Source organism: Oculina patagonica, chromosome 3, assembly GCF_052425735.1.
Source record: "Oculina patagonica isolate OP01 chromosome 3, crgOcupat, whole genome shotgun sequence".
NCBI classification, from domain to species: Eukaryota; Metazoa; Cnidaria; class Anthozoa; order Scleractinia; family Oculinidae; genus Oculina; species Oculina patagonica.
Window position 1 is genome coordinate 3655108 of NC_135760.1, and position 22594 is coordinate 3677701.

General features: G+C 39.4%; 1 protein-coding gene across 1 annotated transcript in view; it reads left to right on the plus strand.

The window, feature by feature from the left end:
* LOC144646158 (unconventional myosin-XVIIIa-like) overlaps nt 1-22594 on the plus strand; it is a 45102-nt gene that overhangs the window by 13127 nt on the left and 9381 nt on the right. The window contains exons 10-24 of the mRNA XM_078505694.1: nt 3017-3209; nt 3948-4031; nt 4705-4837; nt 5324-5483; nt 6134-6272; nt 6955-7159; nt 10757-10857; nt 11438-11503; nt 14834-14962; nt 15544-15633; nt 16047-16100; nt 16940-17029; nt 19047-19166; nt 21306-21450; nt 22430-22557. Coding sequence (XP_078361820.1) covers nt 3017-3209; nt 3948-4031; nt 4705-4837; nt 5324-5483; nt 6134-6272; nt 6955-7159; nt 10757-10857; nt 11438-11503; nt 14834-14962; nt 15544-15633; nt 16047-16100; nt 16940-17029; nt 19047-19166; nt 21306-21450; nt 22430-22557 — 1837 coding nt within the window. The remainder of the gene's footprint in view (nt 1-3016; nt 3210-3947; nt 4032-4704; nt 4838-5323; nt 5484-6133; nt 6273-6954; nt 7160-10756; nt 10858-11437; nt 11504-14833; nt 14963-15543; nt 15634-16046; nt 16101-16939; nt 17030-19046; nt 19167-21305; nt 21451-22429; nt 22558-22594) is intronic.

Here is a 22594-nt window from a genome sequence, read left to right on the forward strand (position 1 = left end):
TCAATAAATAATGGCGGCGCTCGCGCGCAAAGACAAATTTGGACTCTGTTACTTACACTTTTACGGAAATGTTAAATGTCCCTCCTTGAATTTTGCACCTTGGAAAAGAGATAAGGCTCGAGGCGTCTGCTGGTTCCGGAGATAGCTGACCTCCTCGGTTTCTTGTATGGCCAGTGGTCTTGAGGAGAAGTCAGCGCCAAGATAAGATATATCCCGCTGCGTTTCTCCGAGAGTGAATGTATGTGAGCCGAAATTTTTATGCCCAGATTTGCATGTATGAGTGGGAGGAACCTCTTTACGTTCAGCTTTTGAATCATTCGCTTCGGGCACTGTGGTTGGAAAGGTTTTCAGCATTCAAGCCAGCTTTTTCAGCCATTTTCAGAGCGAACTCAATTTTGGAGCCCATCGGCGCTGCTTTGAACCAGGGTTTTGACGAGTTTGCTAGTTTGGTGTGGTTAATGCCAAGTAAACGGCTGTCGTCTGACTCATTTGCTCTGGCCTTGGAAGCAAAGGTGATAGGCTTGAAGAGGATCTTGTACTGCTGGAAAAAATTTTCGGCTTAACTGGGCGAATATCTTTGGGCTCGGCACCGGTTCTTGTCTTTGTTTGTCGCTCGGTGTATTCAAGAAATTCGGCTCCATCTGCATGGTTTTGAGTTGAACGTCGCCCCACTTCATTCTCTATGCTCTGGCATCCTCTCAGACCAAAGTTGTTTTTCAACCATAAAGTTAAAGGACGGAGAAAAGACCAAAAGATTTTGCCGTAAAGAATTGATGTTGTCACTCAGAGCACGGGCAGCTTTGGTCTTTTTCCTTTGCCAGCTTTCTTCAATTCCTTCTGCTTTGCAACGAGTGTTTCTCTGGTTTTTCTAAACTCGTGTCCGTCTATGATGGTTGTAGGATGCCCTTCTCTCGTAAATAGCGGTCAAAGCTGGAAATAAACGACCTCAATGTTGTTGGCTCATATTCTCCTCCGTCCTTTTTCTTTACCTCCACGATGAATGCAGACAGTACTTCGTCAGTTCTTCGCTTCCAAGTTTCATCTTTATCATTTTCCCTTAGACAAGGAACATCGGTTTTTTTACTCAAAGTTTTTTTTGATTGCTCCTCAATAAAATCATCTAACGGCAATTCCAGAGGAACAAACGTGAAGCCGAAGCCATGTTTCCGAAACACAAACTTGCCGCTCGCTGTTCAACTTTGTTGGAAACCATTTGAGTGCGCGCGCTCTGATTGGCTGGGTCGTTCCACTCTAGATGCTGATTGGTTATATTTTTCACATGTGAAGAAAGCTATACGCGAAGCTGATTGGACGTATCGCTTTTCTCACATGTGAAAATATAGCATATAGAAATCTATTTGCAAGGTTTATTGCCCAAAATTCTCGCTATATATGTAATAAAACGATATTCCTGATATAATGATGAGAATTTAGCGAACCGAACGGAAAATCGTCCCTGATATAACAATATTATCAGTACACAGTCACAATTTAAGCAAAACATCGAACTTAATCCAGTAGCATAACAGTAATCGAGTAATATCTAACGTTTCTGATAACAGCTTTGTACGATGGTGTACAAAAATGATACTTTATTCTAAACCTCTGTATCCAGTGAAAAAGTACATGTTAATTTTACCCAGATAAAACAATATTTTCGGCTATTACACGGCCATATCGTTATATCGGGAGTTTCGATATAACGATATATTTTACTGCTCCCTTGGCATATCGTTATATCGGGGCTCTACTGTAGGGAGGTGTTCGTATTATAGAGGTGTCCATAAGGAGAGGTTTGACTGTATTGTGCTCAGGCATGAAATAGTTCATCAAGTTCAATTGAAACCTCTTGCCACCAACCACTAGTTATGAGGCTTATTATACAATGTAAGTGATATACATGTGTGGCATAACTATTTTCAAGACAATACTGCATGTATGTCAAGCAGACCTATCGTCAAACCTTTGTTGAACTGACGATTGTAAAATGTAAAAAATGAAAATTAATCTCCTAGGGTTTTAAATTAAAGGTGAAAAAGTAACCATATCCCTCAAAACAGCAGCAATGACATATGTGAACATGTAGGGCCATTTATTCTTGGTTGTCATGTTACGTCATAAAATTCTGAAATCAAAATTCATTAGGCCTACTAAATTTTCGTTGTCATTAGACGTAAGATAAACTAAAAATATATCTTTTTGCAAATTTCTAGATCGATAGTGACATTCGTTTTTTAAACAGAGCATTTTGAATATTCGAGTTCTCCGTCGTATGTGACATCAAGCTGAGTGCCGTGACAAAGCTGTTTTGTTTGAAAAAAGGCCTTTCCTTTCCATTTTCAACAGATTGAACATTTCAGATATAATAAGTGGTGTTTATGTGAAACTGTACTTATTAGCTCATGAGCCAAAGATTGCCGCTGTTGTAAACAGAATTGAGTTTCAGATGGTTTCTCTGACATCACGGCGGCCATATTTGTGTCCCTCAGAAGTCACAGTTATGGCATCTCCATACTAAGCTTTAAAAATTGCGTGGAAAGGTTTGGCTAATAACTCGCGAACGGTACACTGCACAGACCTGAAACTTGAAGAAATTGTTTATCTATTTATCATCTAATATTTGAAATTCATAGCTTCTGTAGTTGAATGGTTTTGAATTTATTTTTTGATTGCGTGACAGTGAAAACCAGCAATATATTAATTTTGTTAATATGACCAGTTAGTCTTGATTCATAACTTTTACAGTGGAATCCCATATCTCAAACCTCCAAAGGGAAATGAAGGCCACTTTCAGCTCAAGTTATCGCGAGGTTTGAGAAAAATCAAGAATCCAAGAAATTTGGATTTTACTGTAGATTCAAATAATTGATATCTAGAATTTATAGAATAGAAACTCCCCAAAAAGTATTCAAGACATGATACCAGAACTCTGTTTGAGACATGTGATTTATCTGCCATCTTCCCAGGCCTTCATATTTTTACAAAATATTCACTTAAAAGTTGTTATTCCCTGTAGGTCTCTTCAGTGCAATGTAAGAACTGTTTCGTCAATGCACGTGTTGGACCCACCAGGCTTCCAAAACCCAGCATCAGTTGGCAAGACTGAAGGAGCACTGTTTAATGACCTGTGTCATAACTATGAGTATGAAAGACTCCAAAAGTTCTTCCATGACACAGTGTTTACTGCTCAAATGGAAAGATACTCCCAGGTTCTTATTATTTAAATATACAGTATATAACTTGTATCTTGAAAACATTTAGCATAAATATTTCAAGGTTGTTGTTTGTAATCCATATTAGTCTAACCAAATCGTAATCATTCTATCTCCTTCCTGGTTTATTAATACCTCTTTGAATTTTTTTTTCAATATGGTAAGCCATTAGTTTGATTTGATTTTAAGGTAGTATTGTGCATTTAAAAAAAAATAATATGATAAATAATGGCCCATGGTTCCTTCTGAAGAATTGTTGATGTGTCCCAAGGCAAAGAAGGTGGTAGCTGGGTGTCGTGTCTTCTTGTGTGACCATTATTCTAGCATGCTGCAGTGTTATTTTCTTCTTAACTTGATAAGCTCTGTACGTTGGTACTATAAAGTTTATCCAAGATAATTAAGTGTTTTTTGTGTACTTTCCATGGTGGTTTTGTAATAGGGCCTGTGTTCATGTATAGTACAGACATTGGACACTCGTGGCGCAGTTTTGTAATCTTTAAATCTTTGACTATTAAAAGGTGGATTTCCAGTACACGTATTTTAACGTGCGTTTACGTGCGTAAAAAAAAATTAGAGACAGTATGACGACTTGCGTACACGTTTACGTAAGTCGTTCATACGTTGTCTCAAATTTTTTCACGCACGTAAACGCACGTTAAAAATTACGTGTAACTGGAAATCCACCTTAACTGGGTAATTGTGATTGCTTATGGCAAATTTGTTTGAATTCCACAGGAAAACATAGAGTGTAGTTTTGAAAGTGTGGCTACCTCTCCTGATCCTGTTGTGTCTGTCTTTGATCGAGCTGCTCAGGGCGTGGTATGTGTTATTTAATCAGTCACTGCACCTTTAGAGCGGTTTTCACTTGAGTGTCGAAAGTAAATTGCGTTTGCTTTGGTTTTGCATTGCTACGCTTAGTGATTGGCTATAAAAATCTCGTGCCACTTTCTCAGCCAATCAGAAGTAAAACCTTGGTTAATAAACCAATCATGACGCGCTCAAAAAGCGCACTTTTTCCCGCGCTTCGTGTCAGCTACATGTACTTGCTACGGGAATTTTGATTAGTTCACTGGATTGTCTGTGTACTTTGTGATTGGCTAAAGTGATTACTTTGGTTTTAGTTTTACGACACTCATTTGAAAACTGCCTCTATTCAAAGTGTATCGCGTTCAGTCGGAATCCCCTTCGCCAAATATTGGCTGAGGGTTGACATTTGAGTCAAATGTCAAATTAAGAACCAATCAAACGTTGTAACCAGATCGTTAAAAAATTAAATGTAAAAGATCCGTTCCTCTCAATACATTAACATAACTTATGCATTAAATTTACACGCCAGAGTCCAAGCTTGTTACGTTATGCGTAACTGTTGTGTGACGTTGATTCAAACGACAACAGAGAATCACACTGAAGTGAAACTTGACTGTTGTACTGCTAGCGTGACGTTTGAACCAGGCCTACAAAATTCTTTGTTTTGCATTTATGTTTTTTTTAGACACGAGGTTCAACCTTGGACCTGAAGAGTGAACAGAAAGGCTTGTTGTGGATCTTAGACGAAGAATCAATTTTCCCTGGAGCGAATGACAGCAGTTTTCTGGCTCGGCTTTATGTACACCACTGCAACGAGAGTAAGTATTTTCGTTCTTTATAAACGAGTTAATCTCACAATATTTCCGAGATGGCTATGTCAAGAAGTGGGAAATTCGTGGATTTTAGATAAGTACCGCTATACTGCAATGAAGGTACCCTGAGAATGTGGATATTAAGAGTACCGCAAATTTCTTGAAAATGCAGTAACTATACTTTTACAAGTGGAATAAGGTATAAACGGTCACAATTTATTACCATAAAGATACTGTTGTGACATTCGTTATATGGCTGAAATGAAGTGAAAAACTCAGTACAACTGCATTTGCATAACGTAAGTCATTAAAAATCTTATGACATCACACCGACTGTAAAACTAAAAGAATGACGGTAGCTGGCGGTATTGTTGGGTTTTAAAGCGTGCACAAGCAAGCGGCGAAACTGCGACAACAAGCGGCGCAGCCGCGAGAGGTTTGGGGAGGAGGAGTTGAAATACTATCATTTATTTATTGTGTTTATTCGTACAGAGGACACGTGGGTAAAACAGGGACCACTCAAAGACACATTTTATATAAACCACTGTCAGGGTAACTTGCCTGTTCTGTACAATGCACGAGGCTGGCTCAAGGTCGCCAGGGAACACGCCGCTGTCAAACAGGCCCATCCAATCCTGGCAGAGTCCTCCAAGTAAGATTCTACTTTTCTGTGAATCTAAGATCATCTTTATACAGTTACAAGCCTCTGAATCCCTTGACCAGAACTAAGTAATTACCGGTACTTTCTCAGCTTTCTACGGTGTCAGTAGAACAGTACAACACTTTCCTCCTTAGTTAGCCTCTTACGCAAACGTTCTTTTGGCTCGTCACGCAATGTGGGGAAGGAACGATTGCGTGATGAATCAAAAGAACATCTGCGTAGGAGGCTACTTCGTTGATAGCAGCCTTAATTTCAGTTGTCACGCAACGGTTTTCCTCACTGAAGAGGAGCATTGCGTGACGACCCCATAACGGCTGCGAAGGAGACCAGTGGGAAATTAGTAACGCAAAAAACAAACCAGAAAATCAATTTAAATAGAATCTTCTAACACAGACCTGCAGTTGGACAAGGAAAAGTTTCTTTGTAGAGACTTGTAAATAAAGTTATTAGTTTCTAAAACAACTGTTGTGCTGTGTCAGCAGGCTAGTGAAACGCTTATTTGTTTTTCAACTAGTCGATTGATTAATAAACCGCTGTAGCCTAATTGGAAAAGCTGACGTTGGTCGGAGAAACGTAGAGATCTGTTATTATTGACGAGCTTTTCAGAGGGTGGTATTTAAGTGTGCTGTTTTGTTTTCCAGATCGTACCTGAACGAGATGTTTTCACGACATCGTTCAGCTGCCGAGGGCGTGACTCGATCCCGGAGCCTGAAAAAGACGCTTAACACACCCACAGCGATCAAGAAGAACTCACACTGTTTACAACTCATATACCAAGTGGTGAGTACACGTTATATGATGCATCTTGGCTGAGAAATAATTTAATCTCTCAGCCAAGAGGATTATAATGTGATTATCACTGATCAAGCCGGAAAGGCTTTTTTTTATTTGATAAGGTAAAGGTTAAGTCCATGATCTAGCCTTCTGACCCATACTGCCGGCTTATCATATCTCCGGTTTCCCTAGCATGAAGCGACTAGGAGTATTTCTACTTCCCCCGTTGATTGGATGCTAGTCAATTGCAGGGTTACCCCGAGCATTAAATTCGCTGGTACCCATTTATACACGTGGGTGGAGAGAGGCACTGTGAGAGTAAACTGTGTCTTGCCCAAGAACACAACACAGTGACCACGGCCAGGTTTCGAACCCGGACCGCTTGATCCGGAGTTCACGCACTAACCATTACGCCACCGCGCCTCCCACAATTTATTTCAAAACTCCAAAGTTCGCATTTGCGCGTATAAAGACTGTACATCCAAGAACCACCACGTTTTCGCGCGTAATGAATTTCAAAACGTCTTTATATGACACTACAATGTAGCTTAGTTGTGTTGACGTAAAAACTATTTAAAAATATTAAAAAAACTGCCATTGTAGCCGCTCTTTTACCTGACAGCCAGTTATTTCGAGCGTAAAGAAGCCTGTTTGTTTTGTCTTACGCGAGATATTTGTTTGATCTCAGGACACCATTTTAGACGCTATCCGAAAGACCAAGGTCAACTTTGTGCGTTGTATTCTCCCCGTGGAAACCGCTGGACAGTTTGACAGCGTCGATGGTGAGTCCATGAGTAGGACTGGAAAGGAGGTGTCCACCATGAATGTACCGCTGGCCAGACATCAGCTGAGGTCCGCAGAAATGCTGGATGCTGTCAGGATACACCGGCAAGGTGGGCTGACTGTGGCACTTAGACTTTGGCCAAAAGTCAAACTTCTTATGAGCCGAACTAAATCCCAGTTGAGGTCTAAGCTAATTAGTTGATCTCATGAAAAGGTCGGCGTTTGTCCTGAACATACGCTTCAGACGGAAAGAACGTGATTGTTAATCTAATTCGCTATAAATTTAGTTCGATTCATGAGAAGCTTGACGTTCGGAAGGAGCGTTAAATTGAAAAGCTGTGTGAATGCCCTATTACTAGCCGCAGTATACACAGAATCACAGATATCGTTCAAACTTGGGCATTTACGAGTTGTTTTCTACCTCTTCCTCAAAACGAGTCTTTTATTTCACTACCTTATTATTGTGCGCGTTCTAGCATTCTGCAACCATGGACATATTTTTTTAAACAAATGGAAAGAACCTGAAATTATGATCGTAATAACTATTAAAACGTGTTAGTACCCCGTTTCCCCTTTCAATGTTGAAAAATGGTAAAACACACATGTCAGATGAATGTTTTTTTTGTAAACATTGTACAGGGATTCGGAGGGGCAAAATATGTGTAAATAATTGTTTCAACACTTGTGACCATGGTTGTTGCTTAAGGCTCTACAGCTCTCGCGAACTCGTCTATTTTTCTTCTTCCAAAACTGCAGTAATACAACCGCACAGTTTAGATCTCCTTTCCCCACAGGTCTTTAAAGCATTTGTTCAGGAGTATGCATCGTGTTGTGGGCAACTTCCCTGACAAAAACGCCGGTCTAGTCAAAACGAATGTCAGTCCGTGTTTACATGACTATTTGGCGCCTCCTTTCACGGGTTACGAAGCAGTGGGTGTTTGCGTTCGTTTCTGTTACACAAACAACGAATAACTCCGGCTCGGTGAACCGGTCCACGTCCGAGCCACTCCGGAAGAAACCGTCTGGCCGATCCAATTGTTTTTATTTATAGAAATACTAACAATGTGGCGCACGGGCCAGGGCGAATGATTAATAATCCATTTTATCTGTGCTTATCTAGAGCGGTATTTGAGTTTCCTTTTGGAAGTCAGTTTGCTAAGAAGCTGTTGTGATGCGTAGAGGTTGGCTGATTTCCATTTGATTGCCAAAGTACTCCGATTTTGGGCGTTTAAGGGGGAGTTGTAGGTCTGATTTGTGTGGCGTGTGACAATAGTTTTGAGAGAAACGAAGATGGAAAAAATAATACATACCACTTAACTAAATAGACTACCCCTAACAGGAGAGAATTTTGGATTTTATTTTGGTGTTCATCTGTCAATTATTAACTAAAATTTCTAATTAGATCTTCATTAAATCTTCATTTTCCTCATTTATTTCAAAGCCATTGCCTTTCTTCTTTTTAATGTACATCTTAAAGATCATCAAGAAATGCTTACAATTTCCTGGGACCTTCCGCTTCAAACCTATAATGCATGAAACCTCAAAGAGATAACGAGAAAATAGTGTGTTATGAAAACGTATGAAAGACATGCGTTTAACTGCAGTAAAAGCACGAAATCTGGAAAGTTGTTTCTCTTTTTTTTTTTTTTTTTGCAAACAAATGCTAGTTGTAGCATTTCCGAATTTTCCTTAGGATTATATGAAACCAGCATTAAGTTGTGTAGAAATCATTTGGTTGTTCTTCAGCAAAAATTTTAAGTGGTTAACACCGGTGTTGCATGTTTCGCATCCCTTATTGACTTAGCCATCGTTATCTCTTTGCATTTCGCTCTATCAGAAGTTAACGCTTGGAAATAGAGGAAGCCTGTAATGCTTTTCTGTAAAAAGTACTAAAATTGGCGAATAGGTCTTCGCGTACACGAAATATTTCTAGTACATCAAGATTGAGATATAAAATAAATTGTTGTTGAAGGAAGAAGGGAGCCATAATAATTTGTTGGTGTTTTTCCAGTCCATAAGGACAAAACTTGAAAAAATCAGCCTGACATTTTCAAGTTGAGATCTAAGTTCCTGATGGCATCACAAGAATATCACTTGTTTATCACTTCAGTACACTAGCATGGTGATTTTTAATAAAACTGAACCACTATTCGTAGTTTCCATATGTCTTTAGGCTCTTGAGTTTTTGAAGTGAAACTGGTGACAGGGTCCTTTTAAAATTCTTTGCCATTTTAGCTGATTTCGAGCTTAAGGCAGCAGTTACTAGAATCGAGCTAAAAATAGTCGCCCACGCACTTAAGCACGCACTTGTTTATTGCGGATTAGTCCGTGCACGTACAGCGGAAAGGCGGACTCGCCGAAAAGGGAACGAGGTCATTTGAAAACTTTTTACCACTTCAGAAAGGCGGTTCGTTCACGTCTCTTCACTCCCGCTGGTACACAACAAGGTGGTCCAAAACTCCGCTGCTTGAGGTCCTTTAGGTCAAGCTTACGGCGCGGAGAACAAAACGAGATTTCATAAGGGAAACCATCTTTTGTGATTCACGTCACGCAGAGGCTTTGTTAACTTTCGTAAGTACGTTTACAATTTACCATTCGACTCATGCGCCCTTTTGTTCTTAACCGTGATGAAAATCTAGTTTCTCTTTAAAGTTTCAGTACATTGTCAATCTAACATGTGGCGGGAATAGCGAAAATCATCACCTTAGGTAGATAGTCTTGATGCATCTCGAAATTCTTAAAACAAACATTGAAGCAAATGTAAAGCGTTACTTTGGGAGAGTTAAGATCTCAAGTTTAGGCACTAAAAGGAGTTCTACTCAGCTGCGTGATTTTAAAAAAGTTTTGTAATCCTTCTTAGCACCCTTGAGACTTGATTTCGACATGTTTCTTATGTTAACGACATTCAGAACACGATCGAAAACAATACGAGGCTAAATATAATTAAAGGGTAGTTTAAAATGCAAATTAATTATTTCGGTGGCCAAACATGTAAACTCGAATCTCAGCGCCTCAGTACAGCGACTGGAAATTGCCGCACTTCTGGTTTGTGGAAGCGTATCCCGACCAGAGGAAATGAAGAAAAGAAAATCAGTGTCATGTTTGTTCATTTGCAGTCCTTTTATTTTACATGGAGGTATTCAATAGTTTTTTTGTCGTACAACTTTATGGTGTGTAGTGCAAATCTCATTTTGTCTGAGTTCTGTCGGGGTAACTCCACGCGATTTGCGGTGTTTCAAATTCGGTGGAAAACGAGTGCTTTTCAGATTGTGTTTTGACAATTTTCGGTGATTTTAAGGTTGTTTGCGCTCTAATCGAGTATTCATAGCTACCCGTCTGTGACGGAAACCGCAGCGTTCAAGTAGCCTGGATACCTTTCATAGCCGGTAGGAAGTCTTGTCGTTTTATCCAGAAATATTGTTTTCATTCACTGCCTGCACGAAACGACATCGATGCTACGCTGTCCTTAAGATGCCGTCTAGAACTGAAGTTGTTTTTAGAGAGGCTGTTCTCTTAAAATCCAGCGTTCTCAAATTTGAATACGGTATTTAGTTAGCAACTTTAACATTTGCCCCTGCTAAAAGTTGCCATTTTGCGCACCGGTAGGGCGTTGCGGTTTGCGGCATTTGATGTTCATTACCGCCTCAAAAGTCGTCACATTGCCCGATTTTGTTTCTGTTTTGATTATCAATGTTTTTGTTCCACAGGCTTTCCTGAGCATATGCCGTTTGGTGAGTTTAGGCGCCGGTTTGATATCCTCGCAGCAAGTCAGTTCAGGAACTCTGGTCCTGTTTTGGACGAAAAGAAAGTAAGTAGAGTTGAATTTTTTCTGAGACCAGGTGCGCTATCTATAGTAAGTCATAATTTCCTTGAGTGTGTAAGTGCGAGATCTGGTTTGTAAGTCAGTTTACAGTAAATCATGACAAAAGATTTCACGGTCAACTACTTAAAGAAATTTATTCAAATATTGCTACCTAGTTTCTATTGTGAAGTGTTCATTTTTCAGACGATATATTCGATTGTTTTGGCATTAATTTATTTGTTCGTAACCGCAGTAGCGTAGCATATTGACAGATCCTTGAAATGGAAATAAAATAATCCGCTTTAACTTTAAAGCCAGATCATCGCTATTTCCTGACTTCTAAGTTCTAGTTTCATGCATACCTGGAATGTTTCTCTAAGAGCGAAGGGGTAGGGGGTGTCGAATATAGTTGAAAGTAAACAATACTTAAACGAAGTTTGCCGCTAGTTTCTGGTGAGTTATTCACGCGGTGCAGTATTTTATCGTTGTTTGATATTGCCATTGTTTATCAAATGCCTTCAGCGAGCAACAATGTCTACTCGGTGGTAAGTAAGTTATTGTTTAAAATTTCTTTTTTTGTTGCTAGGCGGTTGAGACTCTGTTGGAACACCTTGAACTCGATAAGAGGAGTTATCGTCTGGGGTTGAGCCAGGTAAGACGAAATTGAAGATGCTTTTGTGTTAGGTTAAAGGCGTTAGCTGTAATTAAGCAGCAAACTGTATCTTAAAGAATCTGTATCACGGATTTTAGCCAAATTTAGGCCCGGGAAATGGCCACCAAACTCGGTAAAATATAAAAATAAAATTTTGCTTAAAACAATAACGGAACATTTCGATAACATAACAAATACAAAAGAAGGTACGGATGGCCAAAATTGAAGAAGATTGAAACGGATTTCAATATGGGTTTTTGAAATATTGTTAGGCTGAACAGTTTCCAAAGTTTATCTCGTTTGCTTGCAACCTTTAAATTATAACGCCAGGGAGACCTATTTAGTTCTAATGAAGCTATGGTTTTATCATTTAGACTTCGTAAATATTAGGTTTCATAGCGAGTATTTGGCAAATATTAATAAAATAAACTTAACTCAGCCGTGACACAGTCCGTTTGAGAGAGACTTTTTTCGGACAGTGACATTAGCTACTCGGAAAGAGAAATCGGAGAAAGTTCTTGTGATCAACAGGATTCGAACCTTTGACCTTCCGCGCAGCTGTCGGGCGCTCTACCGCTGAGCTATAAAAGACTCGTGGGAGCTAAGTTTTTTTTAACTGTGACAAAATACATATATTAACATACATCTAATAATATTTTCAAAGTGTATCTTTTTGTCACTCCTACCACCCCTCCCCTACACTCCTGTCCTCCCTTCCCCACCCCTCCCTGCTAATATAGCGCTTAAATGATTTTCAAAGGAACCCGTCGAAGTGCGCAAAACATCAGGAATGCTTCATAGTGGTTAACCGTTAACAAACTGGGCTGAGGTGAAATTTGAAAACAAAATCATGTAATAAGCATGGTTCCACTTAAATTTACATAAAAGACCCCCTAAAAAGCCTTGCAGAACTTGAAAAGAAACGATTTTAAATTTTCAACGTCTTGAAAAGTCATCGGTCATATTTTAAATCGTTAGGATCAAAATCGAAGCCGTTACAAATCGATATTATTTTGAACTTGTTGTATTGTGTATATCAGCGTGGAATCATTGCTTTCCAGCGTGAAATATTGCAATAACATGCCAGGACCCTACATGGGTTTATTCTTCTGCCTGCCACTAATCCTATCTTTGTACGACGCTTTTGTTATTTACAATACGTTAAGTATAGATCAGATTGTGTTATGTGCCTTTGAGCTTGGAAATCTTGCCGACAGCGAGCTTCAAACTCATTTGTCGATTGATGTGTTGTGCGGGACAGCTCGCAGCGTTTGGTTTCATTCCGGCTAAATCAAGAGTTGTAAATTTTGGACAATTAGGTCAACTTCACGACAAAGGTCTGTGGTTACTTGTGATTGTTTGTGTACTGTTGATTTTGTTGACATAATTAAGTTGCTTGATTGCAATTTTGAGCTCATAATTATTTACTTAATTTGAATTCATTTTGGCTTTGATTTCTCGATCGTTTCTAGCGCTTTCGTGGACATTTTATTGTGTCTTTCTGCTTTCTAGTCCTTTTGGCCGTTTCTGAGCTGTTATTGCGTGTATTTGTAACGATTTCGCCGCCTTTTTCAATCTGTTGTTTACAAAAGTTAATCGAATCTGTGGCTATGCACAGGCAATGCATTTAACGATTTTATCGAAGAAAGCATGTAGTTCATGCAGAAATTGAACCCGTATCTACTAGGACGAGCTAGCAAAGAAGTTGGTCTCATAAAAGTTAGCGAAGAGTTAGACAATCATGCTAGATACCCTTGGTTCTTATTGAAATTAATCGGTATCTCTTAACATAACCGATTAATCGACCGTTAAAAGATTCAAGTCCATTATATTTGTGAAATGTTTGTTTATTTGGCGTGTTATAGTGAGTAAATGTCGTGTCAACAGCGCACAAATTTCTGTAGTTGAGGTTTTGATCAGTATGAAAGACCATTGTCTTTAGTTCATCGCAAATCCATCGTCTCGACAATGATTACATTAATGCATATAGCTGCTCGGGTGCTAAGCCTTCTCTGTCATAAAAACTTCTTTAGGCTACGTTGGTATTATATCAGCGATTGAGCAAGCTACGCTATTTTCGACTTGTCTGTACCGAACACCCTTCATCAATGCGTTATCTTTTTTACTAAGCAATAGCTGCTAAGGTTAAATCTCAAGATTTGGTCGGTGTTGTTCTGTCAAAGTTACAGACAATCAGGATTAAAGATTAGAGAGCTTTATTGTTTATACGGACTTTAATTTGAGAAGGTCAATTTAAAAGCAAACAAACAAACATTCAAACGTTGTGTTGTCTGAAGAGACGGCAATGATCGAGCCCTTGGTTTGCCTAGTGAGGTGCCTTCATTCAGATTCCTAAATGACTGAGATAAACCTATTGATTTAGACTAAGAGATTAAATTTTAATTTACTTTTGCCTTTCTTCTATATGCATTAAAAGCCATGTGGAGAGAATGCAAATCTGTTACTGATCTCCAAAAACATTTAGCTTAAATTTTTCTTGTTCGCCATTTTAAGTCTGTTCCAACGCCAAATTTCAAGCATCTTTTTCTTGTTTGGATAATGGCCGTTTTCTCACTAGAGACGGACAAATCGTGTTGACGGACAAATCGTCTGAGACGGACAAATTGTCTTAGTGTGAAAACGGGACGGACACGATTTTGGACAAGTCGTCCGAATTTTTCCGTCGATTTGGCCGTCTGGGGAGACGACTTTTGAGCACGACTTGGTCGTCTGCACTGAAAAGTCGTCTAAAAGCCGTCTTAAATTCACATTAGACGAACAAGTCGTCAGACAACTTGTCCGTCTGGAAGATTTGTTTGTGTTCTAGTGTGAAAACAGCCAATAACAGTGTTTGCTTAAAATTACTTGAGCTCAGGGTTTCAAACATTTGTGAAACGTGTCATAACCAATCAGGAACAAGACCAAAATCGAGTTTGACTTGACGTACGCGCATTTTCCCGCGCTTGGCACGATTCGCATGTTCTGTTTTGTGTTCTTATTGGCCCATTGAGTGCATGACGTTTGTTATGATTGGGCACATGAATACTTCAGTTTTGGATTAGGTGTTACGACAATTATAAGAAAACCAAAAGCACTGCATTCACTTCTGCGTTCTTCTACTAATGTAAATGATACCCCAGAAACGGACTTCAACGGAAGCCATGTTTACTTCCTTATAGCCCTAGGAGCCGCTTCTAGTGACTTAACCATTAGTTGCTGGAAGCTTATTCTTTTTAGCAAATACACGATGATGCCACTTGAGTTCGCTTCAACCTTAAGTGCCATATTTTTTATTTCTTGGGGCTTAGATATTTGCGATTGTTTTTCCAGATCTTCTTCCGTGCTGGAACTCTTGCTCAGTTGGAGGACGCCCGAGACGAGAAGACAACTGACACTATAATTGAACTGCAGGCTTTCTGCCGGGGATTCTTAGCGAGAAGAAACTATAAAAAACTACAGGTAAGCTACAGACATGAGAGCGAACGATATTGCCTTCTTAGCCAATCGGATGCAAACTGACTAAAATAAACCAATCATTATTTGCTTTTCTCGTTTTTTCCCGCGCTTGCCACTGGTTACAAGTTTTCCCGCGCTTGCCACTGGTTGCAAGTTTTCCCGCGCTTGCCACTGGTTACAAGTTTTCCCGCGCTTGCTACCGGTTACATGTTTTCCCGCGCTTGCCACTGGTGACAAGTTTTCCTACGTTTGCCATTGGTTACAAGTTTTCCCGCGTTTTCCACCGGATACAAATTTTCCTGCGTTTTCCACTGGTTACAAGTTTTCCCGCGCTTGCTACTGGTTTCAACTTTTTCTGCGCTTTACACTGGTTACAAGTTTTCCCGCGCTTGCTACTGGTTACATAGATGTAAGACTGCACACCCTCTCTAAAGTGCTATTCATTTCGCGCGTTCAACACGCGATGAAAAATGCGAGGAAATTGAGGGCTCTGTTTTCCACGCTTGTCACTGGTTACATGGTTTTGCAAACTCGACTCGTGAAAGCCGTTCAAAGTAATGATAAAATGTGTTTTTGTTTCTTAGGTTCAGTCCACAGCTATCCGTTGCATTCAAAAGAACATCAGGTTTTTCCTGTCAGTCAACAACTGGCCCTGGTGGAGATTATATACCAAGGTAACACATAAGTGGTTATTTCAGCTTTTTTTTTGGTGTAATACTTCGAATTTATAGCCGGTATATTTGCGGACTGACGTGGATGTATTTTAGTAGTGAAGCAGCTCTCGTAAGCTTGTAGTTTGAATTGTCCTCTAGTGTAGAAGTTGCTATTGTTTTGGGAGCAAGCGGCATTATATTGTTCCTGTTGTTTGTTCTATTGTTCTCTCGAAGAGTAAGCGAGCCATTCATGTGAGACATTTTGAGAGCATTTACGCGACTCATGTCTTCTATTCGGTTAAATTTTATTTTTGGTTAAATTGAGTAAGTATGTTTTCTAATTAATTGTTGAAGTGGGTTGTTAGCTGGAAACCTTTGATCTGCATAATACCTTTTTTAACTGCATAACCTGATTTGTGTATAATCTTGTACAGGTTCTTCCACTGTTGGATGTTCATCGAACCGAAGAAGAACTCAAGAGCAAATCGGTAAGGATGCTGATTTTCCCAAAACAGCGGAAATAAATTACATGTAGTGAAACCAAAAAAAAGCATAATGTAGAACGGCTTAGAAGCGTTGTTTCTTTTTGTTTTGCTTGAGGGTGCAAACGTTTCGCTTCTTTCGTGTAGAGGTTTGAAAAGCAGGGCGAGTTGTACTCCTGACCGAACCAGCAAATTTTGCGTTACATTTGAGTTCGCGTTTGCTGAGCTGTAACTGAACTTATAGTTTTGAGTTCCTATAGAGCACGGCGGCCATGTTGTTTTGCGTTTGACGGAAAAGAAGTCGTTTTCCAGAGAGCCGATATTTCGTTGAGAAAGATGAAATGTTCATTAGTCACGGGCGTGGTACAACTAAATGAAAAAGTCTGAGTCCCAATCGAACCCATGGCCTCCCAGATACCGGTTAGGCGCTATAACCACTGGTTAACTAGGCCATTTACTAAATTTCATTGATATGAGCTTATTGAGAAATTTCATTGTTTGCAAACACAAATGTGGTCGCCGTCCGAAGTCATATAAAACGCTCTACAACTGTTTCATAAAACTCATACCCTGACCAACTGGGTGCAATGCAAAAACCAATTCGTATTAAACTTTGTATACGCGTTGCATGTTTTCCCGCGCTTGGTACGGGTTGCTTGTTTTCCCGCGCTTCGCACGCGTTGCGTGTTTTGTTCGAGTTCTGATTGGCTCATTTCTTATTTAGGCGTGTTCTGATTGGGGCTAGATGGAGTTACTTCGGTTTTGGTTTTACCACAGTCTCAACTCTTGCTGAAGGTGACATAGTGCTACCTTTTAACTGAGTTGATTCTTTTATTTTTTTTCAGGGAGAGGTCGACACTTTGAAGTTAAAATTAGCAAGACTAGAAAGAGAAAAGAAAGAATTAGAAGAAGCGAACGAGAAGCTTCAACAAAAGGTATGAGCACATATAAATATATGCAGTGCTGTGCAGAACCCAGAAAGAACAATCAGTCCTGTCATCAAAAATATTCATGAGTTAAGTTAATCATTTTATCTGAGATTTTATCCTGATACAGGTTTAAGCGAAATCAAGCAATTTTGAATACCTCCTTTAAATCTTAACGGGGAATTTTGACTTTAAAAAGTTTCGTTTTCGTAAAAATTGGCGTATTAATGGATTTGCCAATGGCCAATGGTTTGTTGCCACTGTGTCGCTTCCGAGTACAATTTTTAACGGTGAATCCAAGTCGGCAACATCGTTACTTCATTTTTACGTTTTTTTAATTTATATTTGTCATTTGTCGTGTGGTTAGCGTAAAACCGTGTTGTTAAAATTTTCGTCACCGCCGACTTGAACGCAACAAAACTCGATGTAATTTTAATCAGTTTAGCCCTTTACTCCAAAGGTGGAAATATCAAATTATTACCACACATAACCGCACATTGCTTGTAATAATGTTGTAGATCGAGACATTCCCAAGTTGATTATCTTCTTTATTTTCCCCACATGTCCGTTTGACAATGCATTGAAACTTCAAAGAGATATTACGTTTTCATCAATTTTTGACTTGGATCTTTTTTTTGGAAAGAAACTATCTTCTGGCTTCTTTTTCAAGGTAATCAGAAAGTTCATTTTAAAAATGTCGAAGTTTTTATAAAGGATACGTAGTCCATCGTATTTCAGAGTAGGTTTATCTATGCAATATTTTTTCAGATGAACTTGTTTTCCAGATGTTGCTTATTTAATTGTATTTTTTTTTTTAAAAAAAAGAATAATAATAAAAGAAGTCTTGTTCCCACCCTTCTTATTTTCTTGTTTTGAAAAACAACAAAATCCTTCAATTTGTGTGTAAATATTTTTGACAGCAATGTTATCAGTTTCGAGTAGTTTTTGACGTTTGAAAAGGTCTAAATAAATCATTGTTTTTTCTATCTGTCAAAAGAATTGCTGTCGAAATTTTGAATAGTTTTCGTCTGGCGACTGTCGTTCTGTCAAACATATGTCTACAAGGGTTTAGTGGATTAGCTGAAGCCTTCCTCTTCAGACGAAAAAAAATCTTGAGTAAAGAGGATATGTATCAAGTTAACAGAAAAAAAATAGTACATATCACTTTATGGGGGACTAGGACGCACGGAGGGGGCATCTAGAATTGTTCAACCTAATTGTTTCCAGTTTCATTGGTTGTAATCCTTTTCAATCTTTCTCAATTTCAACCACCCTTGTTTATTTTTGGTTATTATCAATTCTTTGGCGTTTTTCTACCTTAGTTAAGTATTATTTTTGAGATTTTTCTCGGTTTGAAGGTAATTTTGCATATCCAAAAATTTGTCTTGCTCTATCGTGACAAAGTTCCTTTGTAAAAAAGGCATTTATTGTTAAAATTCGTCAAATCTTTAAAATTAATCGATTTTTAATCACGTAATTAATACCCTAGTTTAGTGAACGTCAAATTTCTCCATACAATATCGATTGAATGTCAAACAGAACAGGAATGACTCATGAGAAATAGAGAAAGTCATTAACCCTAAATAATGTCTGATGTTGCAAAAATTTCTCTGAAATTACACGAAAGAAATGTAAAGCAATCAGAAAGCGGGAGTGTTATTTCCAACTTGGAACCGAAAATCGATCATTTGTATTTTTGTATGTGACACATTTGGTTGTATTTGACTTTTGGTCCCCGTCAGTGTTGTGTTTCATTTTCACAGTACATGTTAATAACATGTATATATAGTGCGTTCCTTTTGCGCATTCTTAAAATGCCCCATGCTGCGATGGAAATTAGTCTGCGACAAATAAATCGCGGTCGTTTTGCTTCAATTAGCACAAGGCAAAACTAACTCCAGGGTTTGAGGAGATGTTTTTGAAGACGTAGATTTATCGACGAAACTATGAGGGTCTGTATAGGAAGTTTAATGCGAGGCAAAGCTGTTTGTACAATGCGTTTGATTATATTTGGAATTTTCCGCAGGTTACCGAATTATCAGCGTCTCTCGCCGACGAAAGAGAAACCGCCAGCCATGCCAGTGAATTGCTTGAAAGCGAATCCATGGAGAGAATGAGATTAGAACGACAAATGCAGGAACTCCAGGTTCGTAGCTTCTTATTGTAACGATAAATAAACTCGCTGAGCTGAACTCCACTATGAGTGGAGCAATCGAGCGTAGTTCGGGCAAACGCTGCCTCATAATGATTGTTAAGTCTAAGTAATGTTTATGACAATAATCATATACTTATATGCGCTATAAACACTTGACGGAACTTCCTTTGCGGTGTTCCGCAGAATTGCCGTCTTACCCAAAACATCCAGGCAAGGCTGTTCTCGTTAGAATAATTGAGGGTGCCCGAGGCTCTTCTTAGATCTGTTCTTCTTTTTTTTTTGTTAAGAAAAAAGCGCCCCCGCCGCGCCCCCGGTTGCTTGTCTGAACACTCCCCCGTTCTTTCTCCCGCGAATTGCTTGAATCACGGACGTATTTTATCATCAGACCCCTTGTACCTAGTGTTCTTATCATGTTAAACATACATAGACAGGGTAATGATCTGAAAATGGACCTTGTTCGCTTTCTTTCCATTCCCCATGCAACATTTATCTAACATTTCATCAATAATCCCTTACAACTACCATTTTATTGAATGTCTTTGATGAAAGGAGGCGATCTTCTGATAAAGTGAAGTGATAGATAACAGCATCGGGATTTGGGAGCAGGCACAAGAGATCTGACACCGCATTTTCGATTTCCGTTGTCTCAGAATCCGTACAACTGATACATGCTGTCAATTAGTCTGATGTTTGGCGTGCAGTTTGCAAATTAATTAAATTACTCCCAGGCTTTTTGACCTCAGTTTTTTTATGGCACCATCGATGCGTGCAATGTGTTTTGACTACCTCAGTCACGTCTGCCCTGGAAAACCCTTCTATTGAAGAGGGAAAGCTTGACTTATGGCTCAAAACCTTTTCTAGAAACCAAAAGGAAATCTTTAGTTTTTTGAATGACGTGACTGGTTAAAGACAATCGCGTGACGCGATCGCGTGACATATGATTCTCGAATGCCCTGTCTGGAGCCTGTTATAAGGAGATTACGGTTAACAGAGTTAGCTTCCGGTTCTTTTAAAATAAAGAAGCACTTCAGAAACTCAGTGTTTTTCTATCAAACATGAAAGAAAAATGTAGTTTGTTTAGTATTCATTCGTTGGTCTCCCTGACGTCGAATTTCAGCGGGAGCTATCTCGAGCCAACACTGTTTGAGCGACGTTATTAATTACGTCTTTCCTAAGAAAACAAAATCGGATAACTTTGTGATCTGACCCTGTTAAGATTTCCGGTGTTTTTGTGGATGTTCTTCATAAGTCCATCCAGACCAAAACATGACCGTGAGAACTCAGCTTTGAAATAGAAACAAACACGCAAGCGTTGTGAAGCCCTGGCTGAAAAGAAAATTCTTCGAAAAGTTGGCGTTTGTTCAGTGTAACGAACGGGTGTACGTGCTTGGACTGGCGAGATATCGATCAGAAACACGCGACACTCGCCTGGTCACGCGAGATTATTAGCGAAAAATCTAAAAATCGGCAAGAAGCTGAAGGAATAGAATCTGCCTTGCCATTGGAGATCATAAGTTGCGGATCACATTCGGAAAGAAGAAGGAGTTTATAGGCGATGATTACCGTTTGGAGAGTTCGAAAGGTAAAATCACTTTTCCTCACGCTGTGGTGATTCCGGCATTTAGTTGCAGTGTAATTGCTCAATACGATTTCAGCGTTCACAACCCATCAGCCGTTTTGTGTATGTTTCGATAGAATATGCAAAGAGGTTTTACGATCTGTCACTTATGCTTAATGTCAGTAAGCCCTGTTTCAAATCGGGACGTTAGACGAAGCTAAAGTTCCCTTTGTGGCCGAGAAACGATATTTAACACCATCGACAGATTCGAATCCTGAGGGTCGACTATACAAACTAAACTGTGACCATTGTTTATTTGGATATTCTTATTTTATGTGTAAACACCATCCTTGCTGACTTTACATTTAAAACGACACGAAATTTTAAAAAGTCGTTAAAAGTTTTCAAGTGATCGAGGAATTTGTTGTTTCATCTTGGGTTTTCCGAATTCTTAAGTTTGTGTTATATTACCGAATTCTCCCAAGTTCAACTGTAAGAACTATAAGGAGACACGTATTGAGAATTTGTTTGTTGAGATCAGGGCATTAAGACTCGTGTTTGTGTTTTTACAGGAGTCCCTGGAGGACGTTAAAAAGAGAAAAGATAAGCTGGAAGTTGAACTTCTTGAAGCAAGAGCTTTGAGTGTGTCTGCCACGAGGAATGTGGAGAGACTAGAAAGATACGAAGGCGAAGGAGCTTCCGAAGACGAGGAAGAAGGTAAGTTAAAATCGGGATATCTCGGAATCGCTCGGAACATGTTCGGTTTTGCTCGACTCACACTCGGTTCACAATTGATTTGTCTTTAATCAACTCGTCAAACGCGACTGAAATGAGGCTTTTCTCTTAGAATGTCTAAAAATCAACCCAGGAGTTTTCTCCTTGACACCATGTCCAATCCGTTGCGGGTTTTAGAAAAATTCTCTAAGATTTTTTTTAGCAGTAATTGATTTTTCCACGCGAGTCTCGTTCTCCGGTGATTGGCTGAGCCCACGGCTTTGGTCAGGGGTGTTGCTAAGCAACAATTAAGTATTCTATGGCAACAAAATGAGGTCAACTTAACAGTGAAAAGCCCTAACTGTTAGTTTCAAAAGTCTCCGAAAACTGGAGCTTTTGAAAACACAGCTTTATTGTTTAAGTGTGAATGGTGGGAGAAAACGGAGACTTAAGAATACTAAACAGAATTCTACTTGTGAGTCATCTTGGTTTGTTGTACTTACACGTGTGCGTAATGTCACTCGGACTTCTTTCCTTCCCAGAGCGTGTGAAAATTTTGGTGCGAACGGGGAGAGTTGCTTTAACCAAAGGACAGATTGCTGAAAACAAATCCTTTTAGAACCGAGAAGATCTGTCTTGACAATTTTGTCCAATTTGTAAACGGAACGTAAGTCTGCGAATACAGGCGCCTCTCCACGCCTCGGCCCTTGCTGCGTTTGGAGGGGCAAGCGGCCGGAGCGCGAAGAAGGCGGCTGTATTCGCAGGCAAACGTAACTTAGAAAACGCCTCTCTTCCTTTAAGATCGGCCAAAACCATATTTTTTTCTCCTCGACAAAACAGAAGGAAGTGGAAATATTATTTTGACCCCTTTCATGCGACTTTATCAGTTTTCGGAATTGTAATGTAGAGTGATGTTTATCAATTGTGAGTTTGCCATGAAGGGATGTTTTCAATATTCTGTTCTGCTCTGTTGTTGCTGCAGAATCGTTTTATCGCGAGAGGTACATCCAGGCGTCCAAGGAACATGAACAACTCAGGAAGAAATTACAAAGTCAGGCCGAGCAGGAAATAGAACAACTTGCCAGTCAGAAACGACTGTTGGAAAGAAAGGTAAATACGGAAATTATTTCACGACATGCACACGTCA